Source organism: Lissotriton vulgaris, chromosome 7, assembly GCF_964263255.1.
Source record: "Lissotriton vulgaris chromosome 7, aLisVul1.2, whole genome shotgun sequence".
Lineage (NCBI taxonomy): Eukaryota > Metazoa > Chordata > Amphibia > Caudata > Salamandridae > Lissotriton > Lissotriton vulgaris.
The window spans coordinates 197,147,850-197,162,043 of NC_141695.1; the positions used below are offsets into that span (position 1 = coordinate 197,147,850).

The 14,194-nt window shown below is 46.6% G+C and overlaps 1 protein-coding gene across 1 annotated transcript in view; it reads right to left on the bottom strand.

Annotated features, from left to right (window-relative positions):
* LOC147701179 (lens fiber membrane intrinsic protein-like) overlaps positions 1-14,194 on the bottom strand; it is a 36,798-nt gene that overhangs the window by 11,152 nt on the left and 11,452 nt on the right. The window contains exons 2-4 of the mRNA XM_086929934.1: positions 12,819-13,040; positions 10,839-10,988; positions 1,245-1,379 (exon numbers count right to left, since the gene is read on the bottom strand). Of these exons, the coding sequence (XP_086786060.1) occupies positions 1,245-1,379; positions 10,839-10,988; positions 12,819-12,996 (463 nt within the window). The 5' untranslated portion in view covers positions 12,997-13,040. The remainder of the gene's footprint in view (positions 1-1,244; positions 1,380-10,838; positions 10,989-12,818; positions 13,041-14,194) is intronic.

The window sequence follows — 14,194 nt, forward strand, 5'->3', positions numbered from 1 at the left end:
CGCGAATACCAAATTTGTGCTACTCAACAGTGATCCTCAAAAAGAATGTAAGTAGGAGTGGCCTTTGCATGAGTCTCTGGGATTCCAGTTACCTTTAGTCCAGTGTAATGAAGCCCCAGGATTCCATAGCAACACTGCACACAACTTCTGAACACTTTTCTCAAAAAACACACAAAGTTGCCTGGCGCCAAATCTTCAAGCTCAACAAAATCAACACTTTGTTCTCTGGAGCAGTCTTTAGAAATCTCTAAAAATCTGTGGTCCTATCTCACTTCAACAAACTTAATGCCCTGATCGCCAATGTCCCAGAATTACATCTAACTCCCTTCACTAGTATCCCTCATGCTGCTGCCCATCTGATCATGTGTCTGGGGAGTTTTGACACCCACACATGAAGAACTCCATTGGGCTTCTCACATCACTTTGAAGTGTGTTATTGGTTTTAGGTAGGCGTTAAGTCTAAGCCCTCCACTATATCTTGCAAGATTAAGACCTCCAGTGAACTATGTAAGACAGTATCAACCTAATCAGAGTTGTGCCCAAAAAGTCCTGGACAGAGAAAATAAAAAGCCAAGCCTTCTTTTGATCCTAGCATAGCACTCTCTTCATTCCAAAATCCAGCAAATTCCCTAACTTCTGCTCTATAGGACTGAAGCGTTACTACCTGTTTTAAGCAACACCTCATAGATGTGTTACCCCCATGAATGACAGAGCCCGGCAGGTACGCACGCGGGTCCTTCTTTCCTTCTTCCTCCACCAAATGTAATCCGTCTCTCATACACCACTTTTGTTCAGCACTCCATTATTTTATCACTAGGTTCACAAAACATTAATCCCCATACAAACCATGTGCATACATGTCTGAATACACATATACACAAGGGGCATTGAATTAAAAAAGACCATGGAAAAGAGAGACTAGGTAAGTCAGGTGGTCCATTTGTCTTGCCAACTTTATGTCGAGATACTGTTGGGCCCTAGAAATTGCATATACTATATGACCTCAGGTAAAAAGACTTTTCAAATAGAATATGTGGGCTGCTGCACTGACTAAGTCTATGCAGTGCGCCATGTACAGGGTTTGTAGAGATTTACCTCCACTTCAGATCTGACAAATATTTGATAATATCATTGTGCATCAAGGGTTTACTGCAGTGCAACCCCAAAACTGTGTAATGTAAAACCTTAGTAGATATGTCCAGATACCACATTTTGGAGTGTAGAAAGGTACAACTGACACTTACCAGCAAAGAATGTCATTAGCAGTGCCACCCATCCAAGGATGTACGACCACGAGAAGCGCCAGTCCCCAAACCGCTTGCCAAGGAAATTCACAGTGACACCAGTGTAGATCGCCATTGCCAAAAGTACGAACAAAGCTGCAGGAGAGAAGAGAAGATGAGCGAGTGAGTAACTTCTCAAAGTTATCCATCTGACATGCCTGAGCAAGCTCATTGGTCGAGGTAATTTACTGATGGTCAGTCAAAACAGCTTTAGTTATTTTACTGACATCTATAAAACTAGAGTTTGCAAACTCCAAAAGAAAACTAAACTGAGCGAGTAGACAAATGAGCATGTAATGTTTTATGTTATGTTATGTTATTTTATGTTATGTTTTGTTTTGTTATTTTATGGAGATTCTTAAGGCATGCTAATCACCCAAGTGGGAATTCATTTGCCATTGAAGGAACAAAACTAACTGCTCTAATGGAGAGAGACAGCTCATTTCAGTTCTTGGGGATGATGTGGAAGAAAGCGCATCAACTCATCTTAGTGTGCCAGATCCAATGGGAAGTGGGTGAAAAGAAGTCCAACTCATATGAAGGTATATTGTCGGGATGAAGAAGCAGGAGCAATCATTGAAGTACAAAGGGCCTCGTTTGTGGTGAGATGTTTAGTGTGTAGTCAAGTCTGTTGGTAATGAGGGCTTGGGTTACCAACCTGTGGCTGTTCAGTGGGGTCCGTTTGAAAGTCTTTCTAAACTCTCGCAAGGGTGTATAAGCACGTTACTGCTACGATGTTGACTTAGATGGACATGGAAGTTTGGCCGTCAATTATGGTGCCCAGGTTCTTTGCACATTGGTGGCAGTAGTAGCTGGCCCTAGCTCATCAGGCACCATGTTGGTGACCATTGAGAGGAGTGTTTATCGAAGAGTACAACTTCAGTTTAGTGCCCACTAAGCTTGAGGCCGCTCTTTTTAATCCAGTCTGCTATGTTAGATATGCACTTGGTGAAGTCGGATGTTGCTGTAAGTATGTCTTCTGGGACAGAGAGGATCAGTTGTGCGTCATCTGCGTATGCAACAATGCTGAGACCATGGGTGTGGACAACGGGAGTGAGTGGGGCCATGTAGATGTTGAAGAGGGTGGGACTTAGGGAGGATCCATGTGTGCATCCACAGATTAGCTTGGTGGCATTAGACTGGAAGGATGTGAGGCTGACCGTTCGAGAATGTCCAGTGATGAAGGAGCAGATCCATTGTAGGGCGGGTCCCTGGATTCAAGCTTTGAGGATTTCTAGATGAGGACATGGTGGGAGATGGTGTTGAAGTCTGCTAGGAGGTCCAGTAGGATGAGCATTTTCTGTCTCCCTTGCCAGAGATGAAGCATACGTCATCTGTGGCATTGGATTACATCACGGAGTCAGTTCAGGTGGTTATCCATTGGTTGAAGTGAGAGACACTTACATTAGGCTGTTGTGCTGGAGAAGTGCTGACTTCGATTTGTCACTGGAGATATTGTTTCATTGCCAATGGGTGATCCAGAAATTAGCAGGTTTCATTAGGTTAGGTAATTGAACATTTAATTGGATGAGGTAGTAGTGGGTCCAAGTAACAGGGATGGGGATGCCCACCGGGACATTGGGGAAGTTGGCAAAGATTGGGTCAAAGAGGTAAGCCACTGTATGGGTGGGGCTACTTACTCATTGGGTGATGTCCAGAATCCTGAGACCCCTATAGGAGATTGGTGAAGTCGGTGTCTTTCTGGTTCTCAAAGTGATAGTTGAGGACACCAAGAAGGCTGAATTCATTGGATTGTAGCATCCATGGGGCAGTGGGGTGGGTGAGGAGGGGACTGAAGTTGGATGTGGGCCCCAAAGGTTTATAGAGGAGGGCTCCACTGTGGAATTTATTTTATTGAAATGTAGTGCCTAACATATTAGAAATCGAGCTTACACTAACCTAAACCAATTTTATGTTTTTTTACAGCTTGAAATGATGTCGCACTACACACCATGATCACTATTGCTGTTGATTTATTTGTTGTAATAAAGAACTGTGAGCTTTGCATTGAAAGACCAAGGCTTTCCCAGCCACATTGAATGTGATGTACCTAATCAAGGACAACCTGGCTGTCCCAGTCTGCCTTACATACTATGTATCAACTCATGTTACCTGAATAGACTCTGAGAGCGTCTGAATCTAATGTGATTCATTATGCATTATACATTATGAGAGGATCAACGTATCTTGGGGTAAATTGTTTCTTTGTGCTTGTTCCCCATTGATGCGTAGCCTGTGAACCCTGCTCTTTTATAGTGAATGTATGAAATCCTTTGTCTAAAACCCTATAAAATTACCTGCTTTTTCATTGTTGTATAAGCCCGATTTTCCCCCTTTTAGAAGGTGAATCTTTGTTGGATTTTCTACAGAACTGTACTGAGTTCTGCATACTAAGGCTTGCGGGGTAGCAAGACAGGCTCTGACAGAGGCCATTAAAGGTGGGATTAGTCACAATGCAGGAAGCCAGGTCCTTCTACAAAGCCAGCTTAAATAAAGCCAAGTGAGATCATGAAATGGCCAAATGGGAGGCACTACAGCTTGCAACCAATGAGAAAGACCACCGCTCCTTTTGAAAAATAGTGTCCAAGAAGGGCCCAGAATCTGCTGCCCCCCTGTCTTGCAACATTACAGCTGCCGCCTGGATTGATTATTTTACAGGACTTTATGAGTGTGATATAGGGCTGAATGAGCAGGACAAATTGTCAACTGCTGGACTTGCAGCCAGTTCTGGCAGTAGGGTGGCAGAAGGTGTGACACTGCCCAGCTTTCTACGTGAACTGAGCTTTTTTGGCAGAGTGTTCAATTTGGGGTCGTTTTGACCAGCCAGGATGAATGTGCTGTTTGCCCTATCTCTGTAAGTGAGGATGACACCACCATAGACTGGATTAGCCCAGGGAAAGCGCCAGGGTTGGATAAGGTACCAGGGACTTGTTTAAAGCTAAAGGGGAGACTTAAAGCCCCTACCTTTCCCTGTCTTTTATATACATTATTGCTGTGGAAGAGGCGTGGTGCAGTGGCCAGGGTGCCTGACTCTGGACCACAGGGTTCACGGTTCGATCCCCAGCTCTGGTGGCAGGGTAGCCCAGCACCATGTGTCTCGGGGCAATTGCTTCCCAGCGCCGGGACACCTCTCCAGAGGTAGCTGTGCACTTTACAAATGCTATTATTTAATTTTAATATTAATAGGATGGCTACGCCACTGGCATGGGCAGGGGCTGAGATCATTCCTATCTACAAAAAAGGTTTAAAGTCCCTACCCTCCAACTACCTGCCCATTAGTCACATCAACTGTTCACAGAAGCTCTTCAGTCAAATCCTTGTGAGTAGATTACAAGACTGGATCGAGGATGCAGGAGTATTGGCCCCACTGCAAGCTGAGTTTAGGGCTGGAACTAGCACCACTGATCAAGTTCTCCAACTTCAATTAATTCATTGGAAATATATTATGTTGGGAGGTGGTCACCTCTATGTAATCTTCGTTGACCTCTGGTAGGCATTTGATCTCGGTCCAAGGAAAGCCCAGTGAAAGGTTTTGTATTTTATGGGGGTTTCGACATACTTAGATGATGTTATCGGGAGGCTTCACCTGAGAAATTACGCCGAGGTTAAGTGTGGTTCACCTGGGGAGTTGTTAGACCCTATTCCATTGTCCTGGGGTGTAAACCAGGGGTACGTTTTAGGTCCAATTTTGTGTTTGCTACACAATAATGATCTGTTGACCCGTTTGGAGCAATCCAACCACAACAAACTGAGCCTGGCCAACAGGAAGGTCCCGGCCCGCCTGCTTGTAGATGACACCCTGCTGGTTTCAAAATCCCCTGAAGGGATTCAAAATCTGCTGGACCTTGGGGACCTGAACTTCCACCTAGAGAACAATAACGACACCAACTCCACCACCCTGATCGACAACCTCGCCAACCTCGGACTTAGACAGCTTGTGACAACACCAACCCCCGCCGCCGGCCACACACTGGACCCCATCTTCACCGCAACCTCCCACATCTCCTTCAGCCACACCACCGAACCCCACTGGACTGACCACCACTGCATCCACTTCACCTTCAGGAGACCCACCACACACCACCGCACCCAACAAATGCCCTGACGCTGCTGGAGCAAAATCACAGAAGATCAGCTAACCAACACTCTCGCCCAGAACCCACCTGCCGACTCCACCGACCCCAACACTGCCGCCCGCAACCTTAAACAGTGGATCGATGACTGTGCCAACACCCTCGCACCGCTCAAGACACCCTCCAACAACCACTCCAGCAAGAAAGCCACCTGGTTCACCGAAGACCTCCAGGCCTCCAAACGAACCTGACGAAAACTGGAGAAGTGGCTCTGTGAACAAACACTGGACAACTACGCAGCCCACAAGGATGCCACCCGCAGACACCATCAACTCATCAAAACCCCCAAGAGGGCTTCCTTCAAAAACCGCCTGGATAACAACGCACACAACAACAAAGAGCTCTTCAACATCGTGAAGGAACTCTCCAACCCCAGCTCCAACACCAACAACATTCTGCCTTCGCAAGACCTGTGCGATTCACTGGCCACCGTCTTCCACCACAAGATCACCGACATCCATAACAGCTTCAACGTCACGATCACCTCGACAACCACAGCCCCCATGACCACCACCTGCACCAACCGCCTGCTCTCCATCTTCAACAAAGCCAGCACAGCCATCGTAACCCCATCTTCGGAAAACAATCAATACCTCCTTCGAGACAGCAACCTTCCCAGAAAGCTGGAAGCATGCCGAGATCGACGCCTTACTCAAGAAACCCAAGGCGGACCCCAAGGACCTAAAGAACTTCCGACCCATCTCCCTGCTCCCATTCCCGGCTAAGGTCACAGAGAAAATTGTCAACAAACAACTGACCCGCTTCCTCAAGGACAACCATATCCTGGACCCGTCCCAGTCCGGGTTCCGCAGCAACCACAGCTCCGAGACCGCCCTCATAGCCGCCACGGACGACATCAGGACCCGGCTTGACAACGGAGAAACAGCAGCCCTCATCCTCCTGGACCTGTCAGCCTCCTTCGACACGGTCTGCCACCACACACTACGCACCCGCCTACACGACGCTGGGATCCAAGAGAAGGCCCTGGCCTGGACAACATCCTTCCACACCGGCAGAACTCAGAGGGTCCGCCTCCCCCCTTCCGCTCCACGGCCTCCGAAATCATCTGCGGCGTACCCCAGGGCTCCTCCCTCAGCCTGACGCTGTTCAACATCTACATGGCACCCCTCGCCCACGTCGCCCGACAGCACGACTTCAACTTCATCCTCTGCTGACGAAACCCAGCTAATCATATCCCTCACCAAAGACCCTCACTCCGCCAAGACCAACCTCTATGAAGGAATGAAGGCTGTCGCCGAATGGATGAGGAACAGCAGACTGAAGCTGAACTCGGACAAGACAAAGGTCCTCATCCTTGGCTCCACCCCCTCAGCCTGGGATGACTCCTGGTGGCCTGCAACCCTAGGACCAGCCCCGACACCCACCCACCACGCACGCAACCTAGGGGTCATCCTCGACTACACCCTCTCCATGACCAAACAGGTCAACGCCGTCTCCTCATCCTGCTTCAACACCCTCCAAATGCTCCGCAGGATCTTCAAGTGTATCCCCACCGAGACAACAAGATCAGTCATACAGGCCCTCATCACCAGCAGGCTGGACTACGGAAACGCCCTCTACGCATGATCGTCAGCCAAGCTCCTGAGGCGATTGCAACGCATCCAGAACGCGTCAGCGCATCTAATCCTCGTCATCCCCCGCTGCAGCCACATCACACCACACCTGAGAGACCTGCACTGGCTCCCCGTCAACAAGAGGATAACCTTCAAGCTCCTCATTCACGCACACAAAGCTCTCCACAAGCCCGGCCCAGCATACCTCAACTCTCAACTCTCAACTCAACTTCTTCACCCCCACCCGCCAGCTCCGCTCTGCCAGCCTCGCCCTTGCCACAGTCCCCCGCATCCAAAGAACGACCACCGGCGGCAGATCCTTCTCCCACCTCGCCGCCAAGACCTGGAACACTCTCCCCACCAACCTACGGCAGACCCAGGACCTACTGGCCTTCAGGAGACTCCTCGAGACTTGGCTCTTCGATCATTAGCAGGACCCCCCCCCCCACACACCCCCAGCCCCTTGAGACCCTCGCAGGTGTGTAGTGCGCTTTACAAATGTTATGATTGATTGATTGATTGATTGATTGATTGATTGATTGATTGATTGATTGGTGTCTTCTGCAGATAGTGAAGGCTAAAGATAAACCTTAGCAAAACCAAGTACATGGTTTTGCACCTGTGCCATTCAACCCGGTCGCACCCGGCCTTTAATCGTGTTCCACTAGAGAGGGTTTGCACCTTTAAATATCAAGCGTATACACTTAATGAATATTTTGGCTGGTCTCATTCCTCTTGAGACCTCTACAGGACTCTAGCTTCTGCTCGATAACCCCTGTCTTGCAAATCTACAATCTTCAAGCCCTGGAGGGAGCATCATATGTTTGGGAACTCTGGGGACATAATAATGTCAATGCTTTAGAGCTGGTGGAGAATCTCTTTAGACATCTCTTTACCAACCTCCCTTTCAGTACCCCACTTGTCCCAATTGGGTTACATCTGGGTATTTGATCTCTTGCCCACAGAGTTAGACTTAGACCATTGTTGTACTGGAGGAGGATATGGTTCCCAGTTGCCCGAATGCTGTATTGGAGGGGAGTAGAAGAAATTTTAAATCTTCCTGGGGGCATTACAATCCCATGGCTGGGGTGCATTAAACGTTGTTTCATAGAGATAGGATGTGAGAATCGCTGGGTGCATATCCAAGTCTACACTAAAGAGAATGTGCTGGAGCTGGGTAAATGGTGGTTTCCTTTGGACTGAGAGGGAAGGCTCCTTCGCTTTAGCTTTTCTAGATGGTTGCCATCTGGACGAGTACATGGATCAAATTGCGCCCCCGGCAGCTAGAACTCTGTACATTAAATTCCAGAAAGGGGCTTTGCCTCTCCGAACATTGACCACGAGATGGCATCATCCCTTCTCAGAACCAGAGACAAACCTCCCCTTTTGCCCTAAATGTAAGGAATCCATAGATCATGTTCTGTTCTGTTGCCCACTTTACTATGCTCCCAGGAGGTCTTGGCTCCTGCACTGTGCGGTAATCTGGGTGGTAGGGACTATAGATCTGCTTCTAGGATCTTAAGGTCAAACACAACTCCACCAATTGTCTTTGCTGTCTCTCGTTTTTACTGAGCATGTGGAGATGCAGACAGATAAAGGTTGCTCAGCTGTCACCAGCACAGGTTTGAGGATGTGTTTGCTTTCTAAATTCTACCATGCAACGGCCTCTGTATATATGAAATATGTGCTGTTTGGAATTATGGGCTTGGTTCCCCGGTTAATGTATGTTTTTTCTGATCATTTTATTTTTGGCCTTATCGAATGACTATCACTCATTGCTGCTAATATAACATATTTGTATCCTGGATTTCTTAATTAAATGTATTGTGATGTTTTAATGTTTTAGAGTACTGATGTATTAGTTTCTATGCGCTTTTCTGGCCAGGTGCTGAAATAAAGTTTGATATGATGACAAGTTATTTTGCTTCTGATTTGTTTGCCAATATGATAACTGATTAACTATCCATCTTATGTAATTTGTTCTAATATTCTTGAAGGAAACTTTGAAACTTGAGTCCTTGTCTGTTATTTTTACTGAGCATATTACAGCTTGATTTCAATGAGTGAGATCTGCCAAACCGGGATGGGTCCAGTCGTGGGGGGAGGGGGGGAGGGGGGGAGGGGGGGAGGAGGGTTGGAGGGGAACACCAATGTCCATACATGGACTGTACCACTCCCAGTCCATGTTAGTTAGTTCACAGTGGTTATACCATGAGTAGACCAACATATCCAGGTTGTATGTCGTTAGAACGCGCGCGTTACCACGACCTACTATTACAACGCGGTCGTAACAACGAAAGTTGTTACCACGCATTGCGCTGGGGGGCGCAAAATTAAATTATTTAATTTACTATTCCAACACCAGTCCCCGTGGATAGTAGGGAAGGTGTTGGGATAGTAAATTAAATCATTTCCTATCCTTGAGCGCCCCCCAGCGCATTGCGTGGTAACATCTTTCGTTGTTACGACCGCGTTGTAATGGTAGGTCGTGGTAACGCGCGCGTTGTAAGCCTTGCATACCCATATCCAACGGAGAAATCTGTGAATGACCCACATAGTCACAAGTATAACTCCCCTGCAATGTCGATATATAATACATGTATTCACGCTGGGTTGAGCTGGACCCTGTTCACAGGAGTACTACATGAGTAAGTCATACCTACTAATGCATCAATCTTTGTGAACCTGCCCCCCAGTATATAATACCAAGAAAACTGTTGGGTTTTAGTAGTTTGTATTTCTTCTCTAAATTCAGCATTAGGAGTTGAACGGTAATGGAAAGGCATCTGATTGATGATAAATTGGTGAATGCCCGCGTGGAGGGTTTCTAATCACAACTATAAGCATGTTTGTGGTTGTTTCCAAACTTTAAAAGACAATCTCACCAGGAGTGCTTATTATCTGCCCCTGGCAAACGATTTGCCTACCTAAAAAGTAAGCAAAGCTTTTAACATGGGCTAACCCATGTGTTGGGGCTTTCCACTTGTATTGAATGGGCATTTGAGCTTCTAATTTGAACTTTAAAATGTCCTTTGAAAAACAAGGAAATTATACTGCTTAAATAAAAATGCCAGTTAAAACTATAACACATGAAACATTAATAATCAGTTTCACTATCCAACAGGGCCCATGTTTTTCATAGGGCTCATTGCCCTGGTTAGTGCGCCCTATCACAATGAATGCCCTGCCCTCCGCACAGCAGTGAACTTGTTCCCGACATAGTGGCAGGACATTTGTGAAAGAGGCACAAATTGTTTTACGATACCGGTCCACATTTCACAGTGCATGCCACAATGCAGCCCGCAGTTCCAAGGAGGACAGAGATCTTCTTGCAGGGTGGGTGTAGTAAGTGACTGCACATGCCTGCAAGAGGATGTCTGGGGAATCTGTGAAATCCCCTTCCATGCTTTCATTGGGCAGCCTTAGGTGGTACACTTACTGTGCATCATGTCTATGTGCCAACCGGTCAGGGCCCCCCTGACGACTTCTCTGCCTCTGCACCCACATCAATAACATGTCACTGATGTAGAGCTACAGGAAGCACCCCTTTTGTGCTGGCTCGATCTGTATTATAGACGAGCCCTTGCAAGTGCATGCAACCACAAAAATCAGGGGTGCACGCTTGTTGATCTGTCAGGACACTCTTGATAATGCAGCCACAGGAAGCAATAATAACCAATCAGGAGAAGAAACTGCAACATTTCCATAGAGGCACAATAGATAACCTAAGAGCAATATGTGATAGACTGGACTTAATGGGAATCATCTGTAGATCTCCCAGTGGAGTTTCCACCAGGGAGTAGTTGCAAAACACAGACTATCAACATCATTTGCAGAGCGTGACTTACTAGATACGAAGAACATGATGCCTGCTGCAAAGGACCTGTTGAACCTCTCGAAGGTGGCGAAGTGGGAGAAGGACAGGATGCCCGCGATGATGCCAGCAAAGCAGGAGAGGGCCGACAGGATCATAAATGCTCTGGTGGCATTCCAGTAAGCTAAGAGCAGAGAGGGATGATAAGAAAGACAATAGCAGGTGAAGCAAGTGAAAAATGGTCTTCACTCCTGGAACACTTGCTTGCCAAGCTGCAGCGACACAGGTGCATGGTAGACATATTATTTCATACAATATCTGTACTACAGTCTCAAATACAACTTATACAGTGGTATGAGATGCCTAAAGTTTTATGCATCTTGCGTACAAATAGGCCATCGATTAGAGGACACATCAGCAGCATATCCAAGATATAGACCATGAAGCTTGTGGTTTGCGTGTAAATAGCTGATTTATGGCCCAATTTAGAGTTTAGCAAAAACTCCTTGGACCTTCAGAGGAACCACTTTGATGATAGTTTCTCTCAAGGTCCAGACATCACCAGTGAGCTGGCAGTGGTCAGCTCACTGGTCTCTGCATTTGGCAGATGGTTGTTCATCAGGGTGGTGTACATAATGCAGCTGCAAAATGGCTGAATAATAATGTCACAGCACCTCAATGGATTCCACATGAATATGGAAGATTATGACAAATTCACAAAAATGATTCGTTGGAAGGGTGTTGTTGATGTTTCAGACACAAAAAGGAAAGTCATCATCGGGACGGCTAACCAGATCTAATGTAAATTGCCCCCATTTCATGGCCATTGCAGCTGCTCTACCATCAGCATAGAGAAAACAGATTCATAAAAACAAAGTAACATTGTCTTGGGCTGTGCAGAGAAAAACTACTGTGTAGTCGTTGAAGGATCCTTAATTAAATCAGTATATTACTACGATACAATGCCGTGTGAGGGTAAAATTGAGCTATTTACAGATACTCAAAAGGGCTCTTCATTAACTGGTGAACTTGTCTTATGCAAGTCAGACTCACTGAAGTCAAAGCATAATTTGGCAGTAAAGAAGGTGATGCAGGTGTTAAACGCACCTGTTATCATAAATGCACATGTGCACTTAGTGCACCGGTGGCACTCGGTTTCCCCTTATTTGCATCGGAGGGCTTGCCTCCATGGAGATTAGGAAAAGTCACTTTCTTGGGGCAGTGTCTGCTGGGAAAAAAACAATGAACAAAGAGAAATTGAGACCAGTTGGACCAGACTGCGCTGCACTTGGGTCTCACAGAGTGACACAAGCCTATGAAATCCCTTTAGTGGGATTTACTAAGCCACGCAAAGCCACCTTGTGTGGCCCTGCACGCCTTAGTAATCCCAAAGTAACGCAAGGTAGCGCACATCGCTACTTTGTGTAACTTTGTGTTAGGGAGGCGTTTCATGGGTGGAGCGTGGGCATTCACACGCATCCACCCATGGATTTACGCACATTCCGAAAGTTGCAAAGACTTGTAAACTTGGGAATGCATCAAATTGGTATACCTTCCCAACAGAGACATAAAGGGGAGAAAAGTCTTTATTTCTCCTTGTTATTTCCTATTTTTGTGTGCGCCTCATTCGTAGCATACGTCGATGAGGAAAATGCCTCTAAGGATTGTTTTTGGGCTGAAAGCTGACCCTTCTTGCACACAAATAATCCTATCTATAATCCAGGCTCCCTTACACCATGGTGCACGGGTGCCTTCATTGGCACTAGGAAGCACACAGCATCACATTGCAGGGTGAGAGCAGGACTGAGTCACGTCTTAGTAGATATGGCGTATTCCGGCTCTCTCCTTGTCACGCAGTGTAATGAGTTGTCTTGCTGCGTTGCATTGCCTTGCGTAACATCTTTGCAAATCTGGCCTTAGTTGATGCATGCAAAATGTTGCATTAAATGCTTGATGAACAAAAACTGAAGAGGCAAAGCGCTGGAAGAAGCTGAGATAAGAAGCTGTGTCTTACCAATACTTTCGGTCTGCATGTAGCACTTTCCAGTCATGCAGTACCGCCACAGTCCCTGGTGGGCGAAGGCGCCCGACAGGCGGTACTGCATCCAGTAATCTGTGGCGGTGGACACGACCAGCAGGATGTTCCCCACGCATGCGCAGAAGAGGCCTCCTCCCATGAAACTGTACATCATATCAGGAACGGCTAGGGGGCGCTGACACCTAAACAAGAAAAAGTCTGCAAAGAGGAAGTAAAGAATGGTTAAATTCGGTTAGGTCATACTAGTTTGGGTGAAGCTAGGTAACGGTATAGGTTAGGGAAGTGTCATTTGCTTACATTGGGTCACGGTAGAGAAGGGTATATAAACTAGTTAACAACAAGGCAGGTAAATTTAAATCTCTTCGATGACAGTAGGGTAGAGGATGTTAAGTTAAGGGGTAGGTTAGGTAACGTTAGGATAACTAAGGCCCTCTTGTACTAAAATTCCAAATAGGAAATCGTTCATTGTGAATAATAACGAATATCAATTTGCAATTTCTTATTTGCAATATATTAACATGGATTTGCTAGAACCGATCGCAATCTGGGCACCGACTTCTACCGAATGCATTGGTATTTCAAAAACCGGCTTGTGTATGTATAGGTCAGTTCACAAAAATACAGGGTCAAAGTGGATCGCAATTCGACCTACCTCATTAATATGCATAAGGAAGATCACAAATTATGACCCACTACGACTGGCTAGGGTCAAAGACATGGTGACCTGCTGGGTGGGGTCAGCAGACTACCACGTCTCTGATTGCTTCTAAATAAAGTAATATTTTGTTTTTCAAATGCTTCCCGTTTTCCTTAACCCCTTTGCTGCGTGGCAATTCTGCCGCAGCGCTAGGGTATAGGGGGGCCGCGCGGCGCTCTCCTGCTGGTGACGGAACCTCTCCGTCATCAGCCTCGGTAGCGCTGTGCTTATGACGGAGCGGTTCCGTCATAGCCCCGCCCGCTCAATAGAATGCCCAGCGCAGGCACGGAATCCGCGCCGCACAGCCCGCGGCAAGTGGGCCATGATGGAACCGCTCCGTCATCAGCACAGCGCTACCGAGGCTGATGATGGAGCGGTTCTGTCATCAGCGCAGAACGGGTTAAAGGAAAATGGGAAGCATGTAAAATAAAATGAAAAATTATACAAATATTTGTCCCTTGGACCACTACCAGCTCCCAAAAAAAACCTTTTCCCATTTGTGAATTACTTACTATCTCTTTTGAGTAGGTGGTAAAATATTTTTTTGCTGTGGATTTCAGTTGTGAAACGTTAAGAAGAACTATAAAAAAATTGGGTTCTGAAAGGGACACCATTAACACTCTCTTTCCAAATGCCGATTCAGTATGTATTCTCC